The sequence below is a fragment of the Felis catus genome, chromosome C1, assembly GCF_018350175.1.
Source record: "Felis catus isolate Fca126 chromosome C1, F.catus_Fca126_mat1.0, whole genome shotgun sequence".
NCBI lineage: Eukaryota > Metazoa > Chordata > Mammalia > Carnivora > Felidae > Felis > Felis catus.
The window spans coordinates 124,262,904-124,275,289 of NC_058375.1; the positions used below are offsets into that span (position 1 = coordinate 124,262,904).

At 41.0% G+C, this 12,386-nt stretch overlaps 1 protein-coding gene across 9 annotated transcripts in view; it reads right to left on the minus strand.

The window, feature by feature from the left end:
- NCKAP5 (NCK associated protein 5) overlaps positions 1-12,386 on the minus strand; it is a 974,188-nt gene that overhangs the window by 201,998 nt on the left and 759,804 nt on the right. For all 9 annotated transcript variants that reach the window (XM_045034779.1, XM_045034780.1, XM_045034778.1 and 6 more), the window contains one exon: positions 6,790-6,858. In XM_045034779.1, coding sequence (XP_044890714.1) covers positions 6,790-6,858 — 69 coding nt within the window. The remainder of the gene's footprint in view (positions 1-6,789; positions 6,859-12,386) is intronic.

The following is a 12,386-nucleotide window of genomic DNA, read 5'->3' on the forward strand; positions in this document are numbered from 1 at the left end:
GTAGGAATTCTCTCAGACAAGCCAGCCCCTCTGATACCGGGCTCATCTTCCACCCGCACAAGTGTTCTTCTTCTTCTTCTCCAGCAGGCTTCCAGGTGGCATCTCCCACCCCCAGTCCCCTGTTGCCGCTGCACTCCCCAGGAAGCAGGTGGGCAGAGGGAGGAGTCAGGGCTGCGGTATTGTCTGCTCTTACTTTCAAAATCATCCCTGAGGCTGGATGCGAAGTCACACTGGTGTGGAATAAACCACACTTATTCCAAGAGGGAGCCAATCCTCACCACCTCCAGAGGACAGCCAGGGCTGGGTCAAGGGTGGTAGAGTGAGAAACTCAAAATGCACCAAGCTCTGACAGGGCTCCTGCTGCCTCACAGTCCTGCTTTCATCCTTGCAGGTGCTATTTTATCATGCAGAGCAAGTGTCCTACCGGCACGCCCCTTTAAAAACCTTGTTAAGAAAGGACAAGTTTTGGACATTGTGCTTTGGAGAAATTTTCAATGCTTCTGAGTTTGATTTATCATACTGAGACAGCTGGGGGTGAGTGAGTGGAGTACTGGGCAGAATCACAAGAAGGACTTGGGTTCAAATGCTGCCCGTGTTAATTATACACTGATATGTATGGGGGAGGGGGGGCAGCTTAACTCTATACATCTATGGAGGAGGGGGAACTGACTACCTCTCAGGTTGTGAAAAGTGCATGAGATGATAACTATAACCGGAAAAACCACCGTGGACAGTACCTGATAAAAAGCAGTCACCCAATGAAAGTTAAATCTGAATCTGAACATTTGAACTTCAAAGACTAAAATGCATTTTCGGGTAAGTAGTTAATGAAGAATGGTTTGAGAATAAAAGATGTTATTTACATAGGAATGAAGTGTTTGCATGTGTGCGTTTATAATATGCATGTATAAATATGAATCACTAAGTACCTATATTATTTATTTGCTCTGTAAAATACTGGGAGTGGGAGAAAATCATCTAAATGTGTATGTGGGATTGCAGGGAAAATTAACTGGGAAATTAATTTGGGGCTGGTAATCTCCATTCATTAATGTAGTCATTCCACAAATACACATCAAGTGCATCATATGGGCTACAGATTATGCCGGATCTTGGAGAAATAATGGTGAATAGAACACGGGTGCTGCTTCATGGTGGTTAGAGTCTGGAGCAGACACAAGAGGTCCCTTATCTGTTGATTTCCTGGTCCATTATTGCAATGGGCATTTGAAGCATGTGAAAGCCACAAGCAGGATCATCCCCCATCTCCATCGATAAGACACTGCTTTTCAAGATTCCTTAGGATCCAAGTGAGGGACACACACTGAGAATGTCTGATGATTCCACAAGTCCTGGCTTACAGCATGGGAATCAGAGAGGAAGGTCAGAACTGCCCTTAACAATGTACTATTGCCTTTATTTAGCCTTGGTTTAAAAGAAATTCTGGGGCTTTTTTTCTTTTACTGAACTACCTCCAAAGTCGAGTTTTTCCTGCCATTGTGCTCTGAAATAGAGAGCACAGAAAAGTCAAAGACCTCAAATGTGGATCCTCACTGACTATAAGGAACTCGCCCTATTCTGATGGTTTGAAGAGGAAGGCAGGTTCTCTAACTTCTGTGTGCAAAGGCTCTGCCTGGGAAGTCTGTTAGGTTGCCAATTTCCTCACACTGCATTCTGCTTGGATTTTCAGCTATTTAACTGAGTGAGGTATGAGGATCTGCACTTATTTTTATTTTTTTCTGTGTCAATTTTATTTATTTTTCAAATTTTTATTTAAATTCCAGTTAGTTTTCATATAGTGTAATATTAGTTTCAGGTGTAGAATTTAGTGATTCATCACTTATATGTAACACCCAGTGCTCATTACAAGTGCAATCCTTAATCCCTATTACCCATTTAGCCCATCTCCCCTACCTCTACAACCTCTCCTTGAGTAACCCTCAGTTTGTTCTCTATATTAAGCATCTCCTTTCTGGTTTGTCTCTCTTTTTTCACTCCTATGTTCATGTATTTTGTTTATAAAATCACACATATTACTGAAATATGATATTTGTCTTTCTCTGACTGACTTATTTGGCTTGGCATAATACACTCTAGTTCCATCCACGTGGTTGCAAATGGCAAGATTTCATTCTTTTTGATGGCTGACTAATATTCCATTGCATACATAGACCACATCTTCTTTATCCATTCATCATCAGTGGACATTTGGGCTCTTTTCATACTTTGGCTATTGTAGATAATGCTGCTATAAACATCCAGATGCATGTATCCCTTTGAATCCTTATTTTTGTATCCTCTGGGTAAATACCTTGTAGTGCAAATGCTGGGTCATGGCGTAGTTCTATTTTTAACTTTTTGGGGAATCTCCATACTCTTTTCCAGACTGGCTGCACCAGTTTGCATTCCCACCAACAGTGTAAGAGGGTTCCCCTTTCTCCACATCCTCACCAACACCTGTTGTTTCCTGTGTTAATTTTAGCCATTTGGACAGGTGTGAGGTGATATCTCATTGTAGATTTGATTTGCATTTCCCTGATGATGAGTGATGTTGAGCATCTTTTAATGTGTCGGTTAGCCATCTGGATGTCTTCTGCAGAAAAATGTCTATTCATGTCTTCTGCCTATTTTTAAATTGAATTATTTGGGGAGGAGGTGTTGATTTTGGATACTAATCCTTTATCAGATATGTCATTTGCAAATATTTTCTCCCATTCTGTCGGTTGCCTTTTAATTTTGTTGATTGTTTCCTTTGCTGTGCAGAGCTTTTTATCTTGATGAGGTCCCAATAGTTCATTTTGCTTCTTTCCTTTGCCACAGAAGATGTATCGAGTGAGAAGTTGCTGTGGCTGATGTCAAAGAGGTTGCTGCCTGTGTTCTCTTCTAGGATTTTGACCTCACATTTAGGTCTTTCATCCATACTGAATTAATTTTTGTATATGGTGTAAGTGGTCTAGTTTCATTCTTCTGCATATTGCTGTCCAGTTCTCCCAGCACCACTTGTTGAAGAGACTGTTTTTTCCCATAGGATATTCTTTCCTATTTTGTCAAAGATCAGTTGACCATATAGTTGTGTGGCCATTTCTGGGTTTTCTCTTCTCTCCCACTGATCTATGTGTCTGTTTGTGTGCCAGCACCATGCCATCTTGGTGACTACACCTTTGGAATATAGCTTGAAGCCCATAATTATGATGCCTCCACCTTTGTTTTTCTTTTTTCAAGATTGCTTTGGCTATTTGAGGTCTTTTGTGCTTTGAACATCTGCATGTTTAGCAATTGCTGCACATCTTTCTGCAGAATGGGCCCAGAAACACACTTTGACAGGATTTACTTTTTGCTTGCTCAGATACTGTTGAGGAACTAGAAATAACCCAAAATTTCCACATGGGTCTGTTGCTCTTCTGTCATCATATCCAAGTTTGGAAGAGCTTCTATCTTCTTACTGACACTTTCTGAAAATGTTCTCTAAAGCATAGCATTCAGAGGGCCTAAGTGCAACTGTTCTTAATCTTGGCTGAATATTGCAACTCCCTGGAGTCTTCAAAATTTCTAACACCTAGGCCCCACTTTAGACTAGAATTGGATCAAAATCTCCAAGGTGAAGCCCAGTTGGCAGTATTCTTAAACCTCCCAAGGTAACTCTGATGTGCAGGTAAGGGTGAGAATCACTTGGACTTCACCTGCTCCAGCTCCTTTGGCTAAAGATGCCCTTTCAGTTCTGTCCCCTTCACTGCTGACCCACCCACTGTCTCTCCTGCTCTTTGGTGACTGTCTTATATGTTCTCAAAGGCCCCAGTGCACCTCATTTTCTGTGTGAGTGTCTCTCATTTCATTCTTCTGTGATTAAGCATCGCCCTCACTTCTTCTGCCAGGCTGAGACCACCTTGACTTTCCAGGTCTGCGTGACACTGACACCCAACAAATACTTATAGGATAGACTGAATCCATCTAGATGTAAGGCAATGGTTTGAGAAAATGTTCTTTTGCGTATTTTTATATGTGTCATTATCCTTCTGTCCATGGGAATTAGTCAGTTCTAAAGGAACTATGGGCAAAGCATTAGTGAGAATAAACAGAAATTCACTGTTTGCTAGCAAACTATATGTCAAACAGCTAGATGAAGAAACTAGACTCAAACATGAAAACCTCCAACCTGCTTAAGAAATCCTTGATGTTGCTTTTGTATTGCAAGGCAAGGAGATGAGGATCTAGGTAGCAGCAGAGGCGATGTGAAGTGGTGAAGTGTGTGGGCATGCATGTGTTCTGGCAAGCCCGTGTGTGTGTCTGGATGTGGCTCTGCGTCCTTCTAATAAACATACCCCTTTTTAAGGATACACAGAGGGGATTTCCTACTCCCAAGCGTTTTTCTCAAATCCTCAACATGTTCTTCTTTTCCCAGAAAATAACAATCAGTGCAAAAGGGATTGAAGCACATTTTAAATTTAGATTATACCCACTTGTGTATGTTTTATGAAACCCACTAGCAAGAAAATAACATACACGAGGCCTTACCTTGTTAGTTTGTCTAATTAGTCTAAAAAGCCTTGAAAACAATTTCCAGTTGGCATTATTACTACACTCAACTACCCCTTTGAGAACGTGCTCTTACAATGCATGGAAATGGATTGTCTACCCTCATGCAATTAGTTACAAAACAACTGGCATGTGTAATCAGGGGCCAGTATCATGAATACAAAACATCTGTACTGCTAAGAGGGGTTCTGAGCTGCCAACCACCTCTTTGGCAACAGTTAATTTTTGCAATCAAGAACAGAGGGACTCTCCCTCTAAAAATTCTGTCTTCAGAAGAAACTCCGTGCGAAATGGTTCTGTGGATGAAAAATTATGGTTGGCTGGACACATCCCGACAAAACCTTCAGCATGCAGGCAGAGGGAGCATATGGAAAACAAGACTATGAGTTTCCATAAAGAAGTGCTGTGAGCTTTTTGAGTGATGGGGAGGGATGACCAGTGGGAGAACTGGGACAAACAAGAAGTTTCTATGGTGTGATTCACATAAATTTGACTTCTGAATACAGATATGGTTTTCTCAGAAATTCTGTACAGGAGGTTAAAGTGAAACCTGGCTTATCGATACATATGGCCCAAGGGCAATATCTGTTTCTTTCTTGCCCTAAACTTTGTTGGACCAAGAGCCTGGGGGACAGGGTTTAGAAGTGCTAAACTGGCTTTGCTAGACTGAGTCATCGTTCCCCACTTATGTCAACTTACTTCAGCTATTCTTTCAATTTGGGGCCTTGTAAAGATGATTCTGAGTCTTTTTAAGTCCTGACAGGGCAGAGTACTGCAAATGCCATTTTGCTTGAGTAACTAATACATATGGCTAGAAATATTAAACAATGAAAGAACTTTCTGGAAACATGGTGAGGGTTCTTCAACCACACATCAGTAACCATAAGGCAAGGTGGTCCCTGCTATGAAGACAGAGGGTCTCAAACTGTAGGGTGTATCAGTGTCATTTGGAGGGCCTGTGAACACATAGATTGCTGGCCCACTCCCAGAGTCCCTTAGTCTGGATGTCTGGGGTGGGGCCTCAGAATCTGCGTTTCTAGCAACTTCCCAGGTGAGGCTGATGCTGCTGGGTTCAGGGGTCACATTTTGAGAATCCCTGGTGGAGGCAAACAGCAGCCCCAACTGCAACTCTGAGGAGAGAGGCCACTTCGGGTTTAGAGGGGGGGGGGGGAAGGTGTAAGGTGGCAGCAATGATGTCATAACTGGGATTCGAACCTGTGTTCTTTATGGAGTCACCCGTCACCTCCTGGGACAGAATGGGGAAGGGGAAGAAAGATCAAGAGGGTTTTTTTGGAAAAGATTTCCCTCATTGTTAGTGAGGAGGAAAAGACTGAAGATAAATATGCTAGTTTCCACCAGTAAGGTAATGGAATGCGATTAAACGTAGCTTTTCATACTTTCTTAAAACCTGTGTCAGCATTTCATATCAACCCTTAAGATCAACAGATATATGCAAGTTTTATCTTTATTTGGACAGATGACTAAAAAAGCCATCTCGTTAAAGTAATAACCACAGTCGCCAACAAAATCCCAGATGAGAGCATGTCTGTGAGGTGGAAGGCCAATCCCGGTTGGATGATCCAGGGGGGGCTGAGGGTATGGTCCCGGGTGGAGTGTGAGGGGAATGGCTGTGAGGAGAAGGAGGGCCCCACACACTCTTCAATTTTCCCCTTTCCCACCATCCTTGCCTTTGTCTCTTTATTACCATCAAATAATACTTACCGGGTTTGCTCACGCGTGTGGCTCTGTCTTCTTCCACTCTGCTCAAATTTTCTTCCTCGCTTCCCTTTCTCTTTGTGCCTTGTTCTCAATCTACTGATCCTTTCCCTCCGGCTGCCAACTGTGAACATCATCCCCACCCACTACATCAAGGGTCTGCTTTTTCAGACACGGCATCCAACTGGCGATGCAGCGTGCCTTGACATAGCTTTTCTCATTCACGGGCTGGGATCACACTTACTGGGAGGAAGAAATTTATCATACAGTGAGGCATACCTCAACTGTGCCACAAGAATATTAAGTAGTAACCAAAAGGAATTTACAGGTGCCTGTACAGTGAAATAGGAAGAGAAGGGAAGAGGGAGGGAGGGAGAGGCTGACCTTCCTTCTCAGTGTCCACATACATGTTTGCAACCTTCCTTTGGAGATCAAAATGCTAATGTTCTGTGGAGGCTGCTAACAGACCTATATTAAGATCTGACCAAGGGAATCCTAAATAGTTCAGCCTTTTGTGAAGAGCCTTTCTACTCCGCTTACCTCATCAAGACATCTCTCATACTGTTCCCTTTGATTTTCATTTTCCAAAGCCAATGCTGAATTCTCTGCCTGCAGTGAGATACAAAAATAATACAAATAAATCAATGAAATGTTGTGTTAGGTGACAGCTTATTCAATACAGTTACTAAATATACCTCCTCGGGATCCAAAATAATCTTTGAGAAGAATCTTTGACAAGTTTGCTCTAAGTACTATTATAAATAACTCAGGGATGACTTGTGTCCTATCAGCTTGTTCACAGAAGTACATTACCATTTCAAGAAATGCAAAAACTTGATATTCTGAACAGGTATCAAATAAAATCATGGCCTGATGTGAGAGTGTTCTGTAAAAAGATTACAATGTTTATTTCATTCTATGAAAATGTCAATGTAAGAAATGCCTTAATCCACTTCATTAAGACCTGTCACAGTTTCACAACCCAATATTTGTTTAGGCCATAGAAAAGAATCTCAGGTATATTCATGAAAGCATAATTCCAAATGCAAACCAAACACGTGGCTTTCCTTGTTAAGCAATGGCTTTTGAACATAAGAATATAATGAGAAATTTAAGAATTTTACTATATTTGAGTCCCTCCCCCCTTCCCCTCCCTTTTAAAAATTACTGCCTCTCTGCTCCCCAGAACCATGTGGGTGTCTGAATGTTAAATAGGTTACTATAGGATACCAGGTTGAATATGATTACTACGTTACAAGTGGAATAAAAACGGGAAAACGTCATGCTCATCAACATATTAGGTTTTAGAAGGAACATGAAATGGTGACATGGGCACTGCCCTCCACATCTGGTGACCTGGGTCCCCTTCAGCTACTACTGGCTCTAGTCTGAATCCTGAACTGTCCAAGTTAACCCTTCCCAAGGCTGCAACATTGACCACACACCCTGCTCCCCCAAACAAGCTCCCCCAAGCAAACTGGCTTCTACCTACCCTTCACTACCTACCCCTTCACCACAACCTGTCTTGACATTTGGAAGCGGGGGTATAGAGTTCTAAATCCGTTTTTTCCCCCAAAACAACGATGGTGATTTTTAGGTGTTAGAAAGAAGGATCAACATTTTTCCCCTTAGAGTTTCCTCCTACCTGTTTTTTTTTAACTTTCTATTTGAAATAATTTCAAACTTGCAGATAATTTGAAAGTGGAAAGAACTCCCTCATACCTTCTCCTCAGAGCCACCAGCTCTGTAACATTTTGCCACATTTGATAGATCATCATCTCTTTCTTTCATTGTTTTTCCCTGAAACTTGAGAGGGAACTGCAGGCATGATGTGCTTTATCCCTAAATACTTTTGTGTATGTTTCCATGTTCTTACACAACCAAAGTACAGTTGTCAAATTCAGGAAATATTAATTCATATAATACAACAATCTTATCTTCAGTACCTATTCCAACTGATCCATTGCTCCAATAATGTCATTACAGCAATTTTTTTTTTCCAGTCCTAAAACCTATCCAGGGTCAGGCATTGAATCTATTTGTCACCCATATAGGATCTCTTAATCTGGAACAATCCTTTGGTCTTTCATGTCATTAATTTCTTTATCTTTTTTTCTTTCCTCCCTCCTTCCCTTCCTTCTTTCCTTCCTTCTTCCTTCCTTCTTCCTTCCTTCCTTCCTTCCTTCCTTCCTTCCTTCCTTCCTTCCTTCCTTCCTTCCTTCCTTCCTTTTTTCTTTCTTGGAAGAATACAGGTCAATTATTTTGTAGAATGTCCCTTAATTTGGGTCTGTTTCAAGTTTCCTCTTGCACACTTGTCAGGAATAGCACAAAAATGGTGTGTGTGTGTGTGTGTGTGTGTGTGTGTGTGTGTGTGTGTGTGTGATGCTGGGTCCTTCTCAGTGCACATAATTATGTCATATCCATATACCTGTTATTAGACATGTTAACTTTGATCATGTGGTTAAGGTGGGGTCTGTCAAATGTATTTCAAAATCACTTGCCTTTTTTAGTTAATAAATAAATCATGCAGAGATATTTTTAGACTATGAAAATATACTATTTCTCATCAAACTTTTATCAATTTATCTTAGCAACCATTGAATCTTGCCTGAATCAATGATTATTATGTTTGCACACGTTGATTTCTCACTCCGTTATTCTACTTACACTTATGAGTTTGCATTTTTTCTAAGAAAGTGTTTTTCCTATTTATTATTTACCTATATGAATACATGGGCTCTTATATTATTGAAAGGGTTCTAAGTCATTACTGAATTTATTTTGATGCCCAAATTGTTCCAACTTTAGAAAGGTGAACCCTTGTAACCTGTGCCTTTTGACATGTTTCCATCATTTTTTTTTGATGTTTATTCATTTAGTTGGAGAAAGAGAGAGAGCACAAAGCTGGGGAGGGGCAAAGACAGAGGGAGAGAAGACCCTCAAACAGGCTCTGTCAGCATAGAGCCACACACAGGGCTTGATCCCACGAACCATGAGATCATGACTGAACCGAAGTCAAAAGTCAGATGCTTAACCGACCGAGCCCCCATATTTCCATAATTTTGAGAAAAGACTCTTTTTAGGCACAAGAAAATGTTTCAAGTCCACTTTGCTTTTTCTCTGCCCCATTCCTGAAATCAGCCATTTCTCTAAGGAATCATGTTTGCTTTTTGTTGGGGAATGATATTTGGAAACTATGATCTGAGTATTAATGTGTTCCCATTGCTACTGAGAGGTCATTTCTTCCAGTCCCTTTCAGTAAAAGGGTTTCTCTCTTCTTCTCTTCACTACACCTACACACACACACACACACACACACACACACACACACACACACACTCCATCCCCTACAGAATTCTTCCTTGCCTTCTCCTTTTCTTATTTGTGTCTCCCTTTTCTGCAAGGAGAACACAGGCATTCACTATTATTACATTTACTCATTTATTCAACCCTACTGCGCATACAAAATTGTTACACTATGAAAAACAGTAGTAAGAAGAGTTCACAATTTGTTTTTTCTTTAGAATGCAGGTATATATAGTAACAATATTGTGTTCAAAGTTACTAGATTGGTAACTGTCCCCCTTTAATAATGGTTACGCTATTCATTCCTTCCTGGAGTTCAGTCCATTTGTTTCTGATGGTAGTAATATTTAATTTCTCTTCTTGTGCATTTCACTTCCATTTTTGAATATAGAAAGTGTTAATATGATTCCCAGTGTCAAAGCTATACCAAAAGATATACTCAGCAAAGGGTCACTTCCTCTCCCACCCCTTGTCCTCCATGGCCCTCCACCTCTTACAGGTTCATTTATAGTGTTCTCTACTCCCTTCTGTGTCTTACTTTATTGTTACTATCAAGTTACAATGATGTCCCTTGGCTCTCTGCAATTACATATGCCACAATTCCTACCAATCCTCTTGTCACATTCTTTCTGCTTAAATCAGCATGTTTCACATTCATGTCCCGTTCTTCGACCCTGCACCTATCCTTGTTTTAGCTTCTTTAACACATGATGATTGGAGGAGGTGGTCATATATTTTTCTTCATTTCTTTAGCATCTTAGAATTTTCCCTCTTCCTTTTTTCTATCAGAACCAGATCTTCAAATGGCACCTCTTCCTTTTTCCTTGCTTCCCTCTCTCCAGAAACATTGCTTCTCTGAGACAGTTATCTCAGGTCCCCCGCACTTGCACTTTCAAGCCCTGCCCTACAGCCAGCACTAGACACTTCCGGTCTCCACCCATGGCCAGTACTGGGAATGTTTTCCCCACACCCTCTGCTCCCACCCTCACCTGGGACACACAGGCTTGTAGCCTTTGTTCTGTGGATATTTCATTTTTATCTTTCTACTTAACAGTGATTTGGAGTTCTAATGTTCTATTTTCCAGTAACTCAGAAGACATGGGTCATATGTGGTTTTCTTTGTGCCTCTGATGACTGCAATGTTTTCTTTGACAGATATATTAAAAGCCCCAGCTTTAGACCAGTTTGTTAGTTTAATCAACAATGAAATTCAGGTCGAGTAATCAAATGACATCGGGGCACAAAAGTTGAGGGAAATTGCTGGGAGAAGCCGTTTTGGATGTGGTCTTGCTAGTGTTAGATCATCTCACCCTATTCCTGGTTTGAGTCCCAGGATTCAAACCCCTGTTTCTTCTTCAGGTACCAGTACTAATACTCGACTTTGACTTCTTTCCTACATTCTTGTCATGGGTAGACATCTGCCACACAGCCCAGTGATTCCACCTCCCGCTGATTATCTGCTTATTCAATATTGGTTATTCCTAGGCTGTTTCTTCTCTTCGTTTCCACCCCCCACCTCCCAACACTCAACTGAAAGCTGTTTCCTTTTGGTCGCTGCTGTTTCCTTCAGGGACTGCCATGGCCTGTCACACTGAACTTCATTCATACCTGCAGCTGGTGTTACCTCCCAGGTCCCCCTCAGTCGAGGTGGGAGGACCGGTTCTAGGTTCTAGCCCCAGTGTGGCAGTCTATATGGCAATACCCATCATGAAACCTTTAGTGAGCCATTTAATGTTGCTGGGTTTACAGTTCTTTAGGTAATAAATGAAGGGAACAGCCTAGCCAATCTACAAAGCGACTTCCAGTTCAAATATTTGAATACTGTGAATCACAGGGGAACTGCCAGAGTTCCAATTCTATAAAGTCGCTGCTTTCTTTGGAGAAATTGAGCTTGTGTGGGGTCTGCTGGTTTCAGTAAGGCAACCGCACAAAGGATAATGTAAATAGATAAAGGAGAGAATGGCAATGCCAGTTTACGTTGTTTTCACTTTAAACGTCTTGGAAAAACTGTGTAAGGAAGTAAAGCTGAAAATGGGAATTTATATGGGATGTCTCTCTCTCACTCCTACCCACAATATCATGTTGCAATAACACTACAATCGATCCATTCAGATAATTACCATCATTACACCACTTACATTACTTGCCTCACGTTTACTGCTCTGACAATCTATTACAGGCAAGCAAATTAAATACCTAAAGGGTTCTGGGGAAGACAAAGTCGTCACATTTATGGTTAATGCGTTCTGTTACAGAGACCAATTTAATTGATGTAATCCTACATATCCCAGGGGACAATAGAGATATTAACAATTACGCCGGTGAAGTTCAAATAATCTTGAACCTGTGATCTTCTTTAATGCATTTGCACTTATTATAAATTCAGGATTTACCTGCTACCAAGATGAGGCAACAGGGGAAAAAGAAAACAAAAGAAAGAAACAAACAAAACAAACCTTAATTAAATGTGATTTAAAGAAACAGTGGATAATTTTATGGCAGGGATGGGAAAGGACAGGGAGAGAGGAAAAGAGAAGTAGGTGTTACTACTGAGACTTACAGAAATGACAACACAGGTCTTTTTTAACTTTAAGAAATTATGTTATTAACTCAGTATACTCAGAGGATGTAATTAGAGCATGCATGCTAACTAAATGTACTGGGTCTTGGTATTCAGTTTTGCCTTCTATAACAACCAAAAACTTTTGCCAGACTTACTTCCTGATTTAGAGCTCCGTGTGGTTTCCTCACAACCCCCAGTTGCTGGGATCTAAGTTCCTGATTTCATCTCTAAAGTTCTCACACATTTTTATAAAACTGAATAGCTTTCT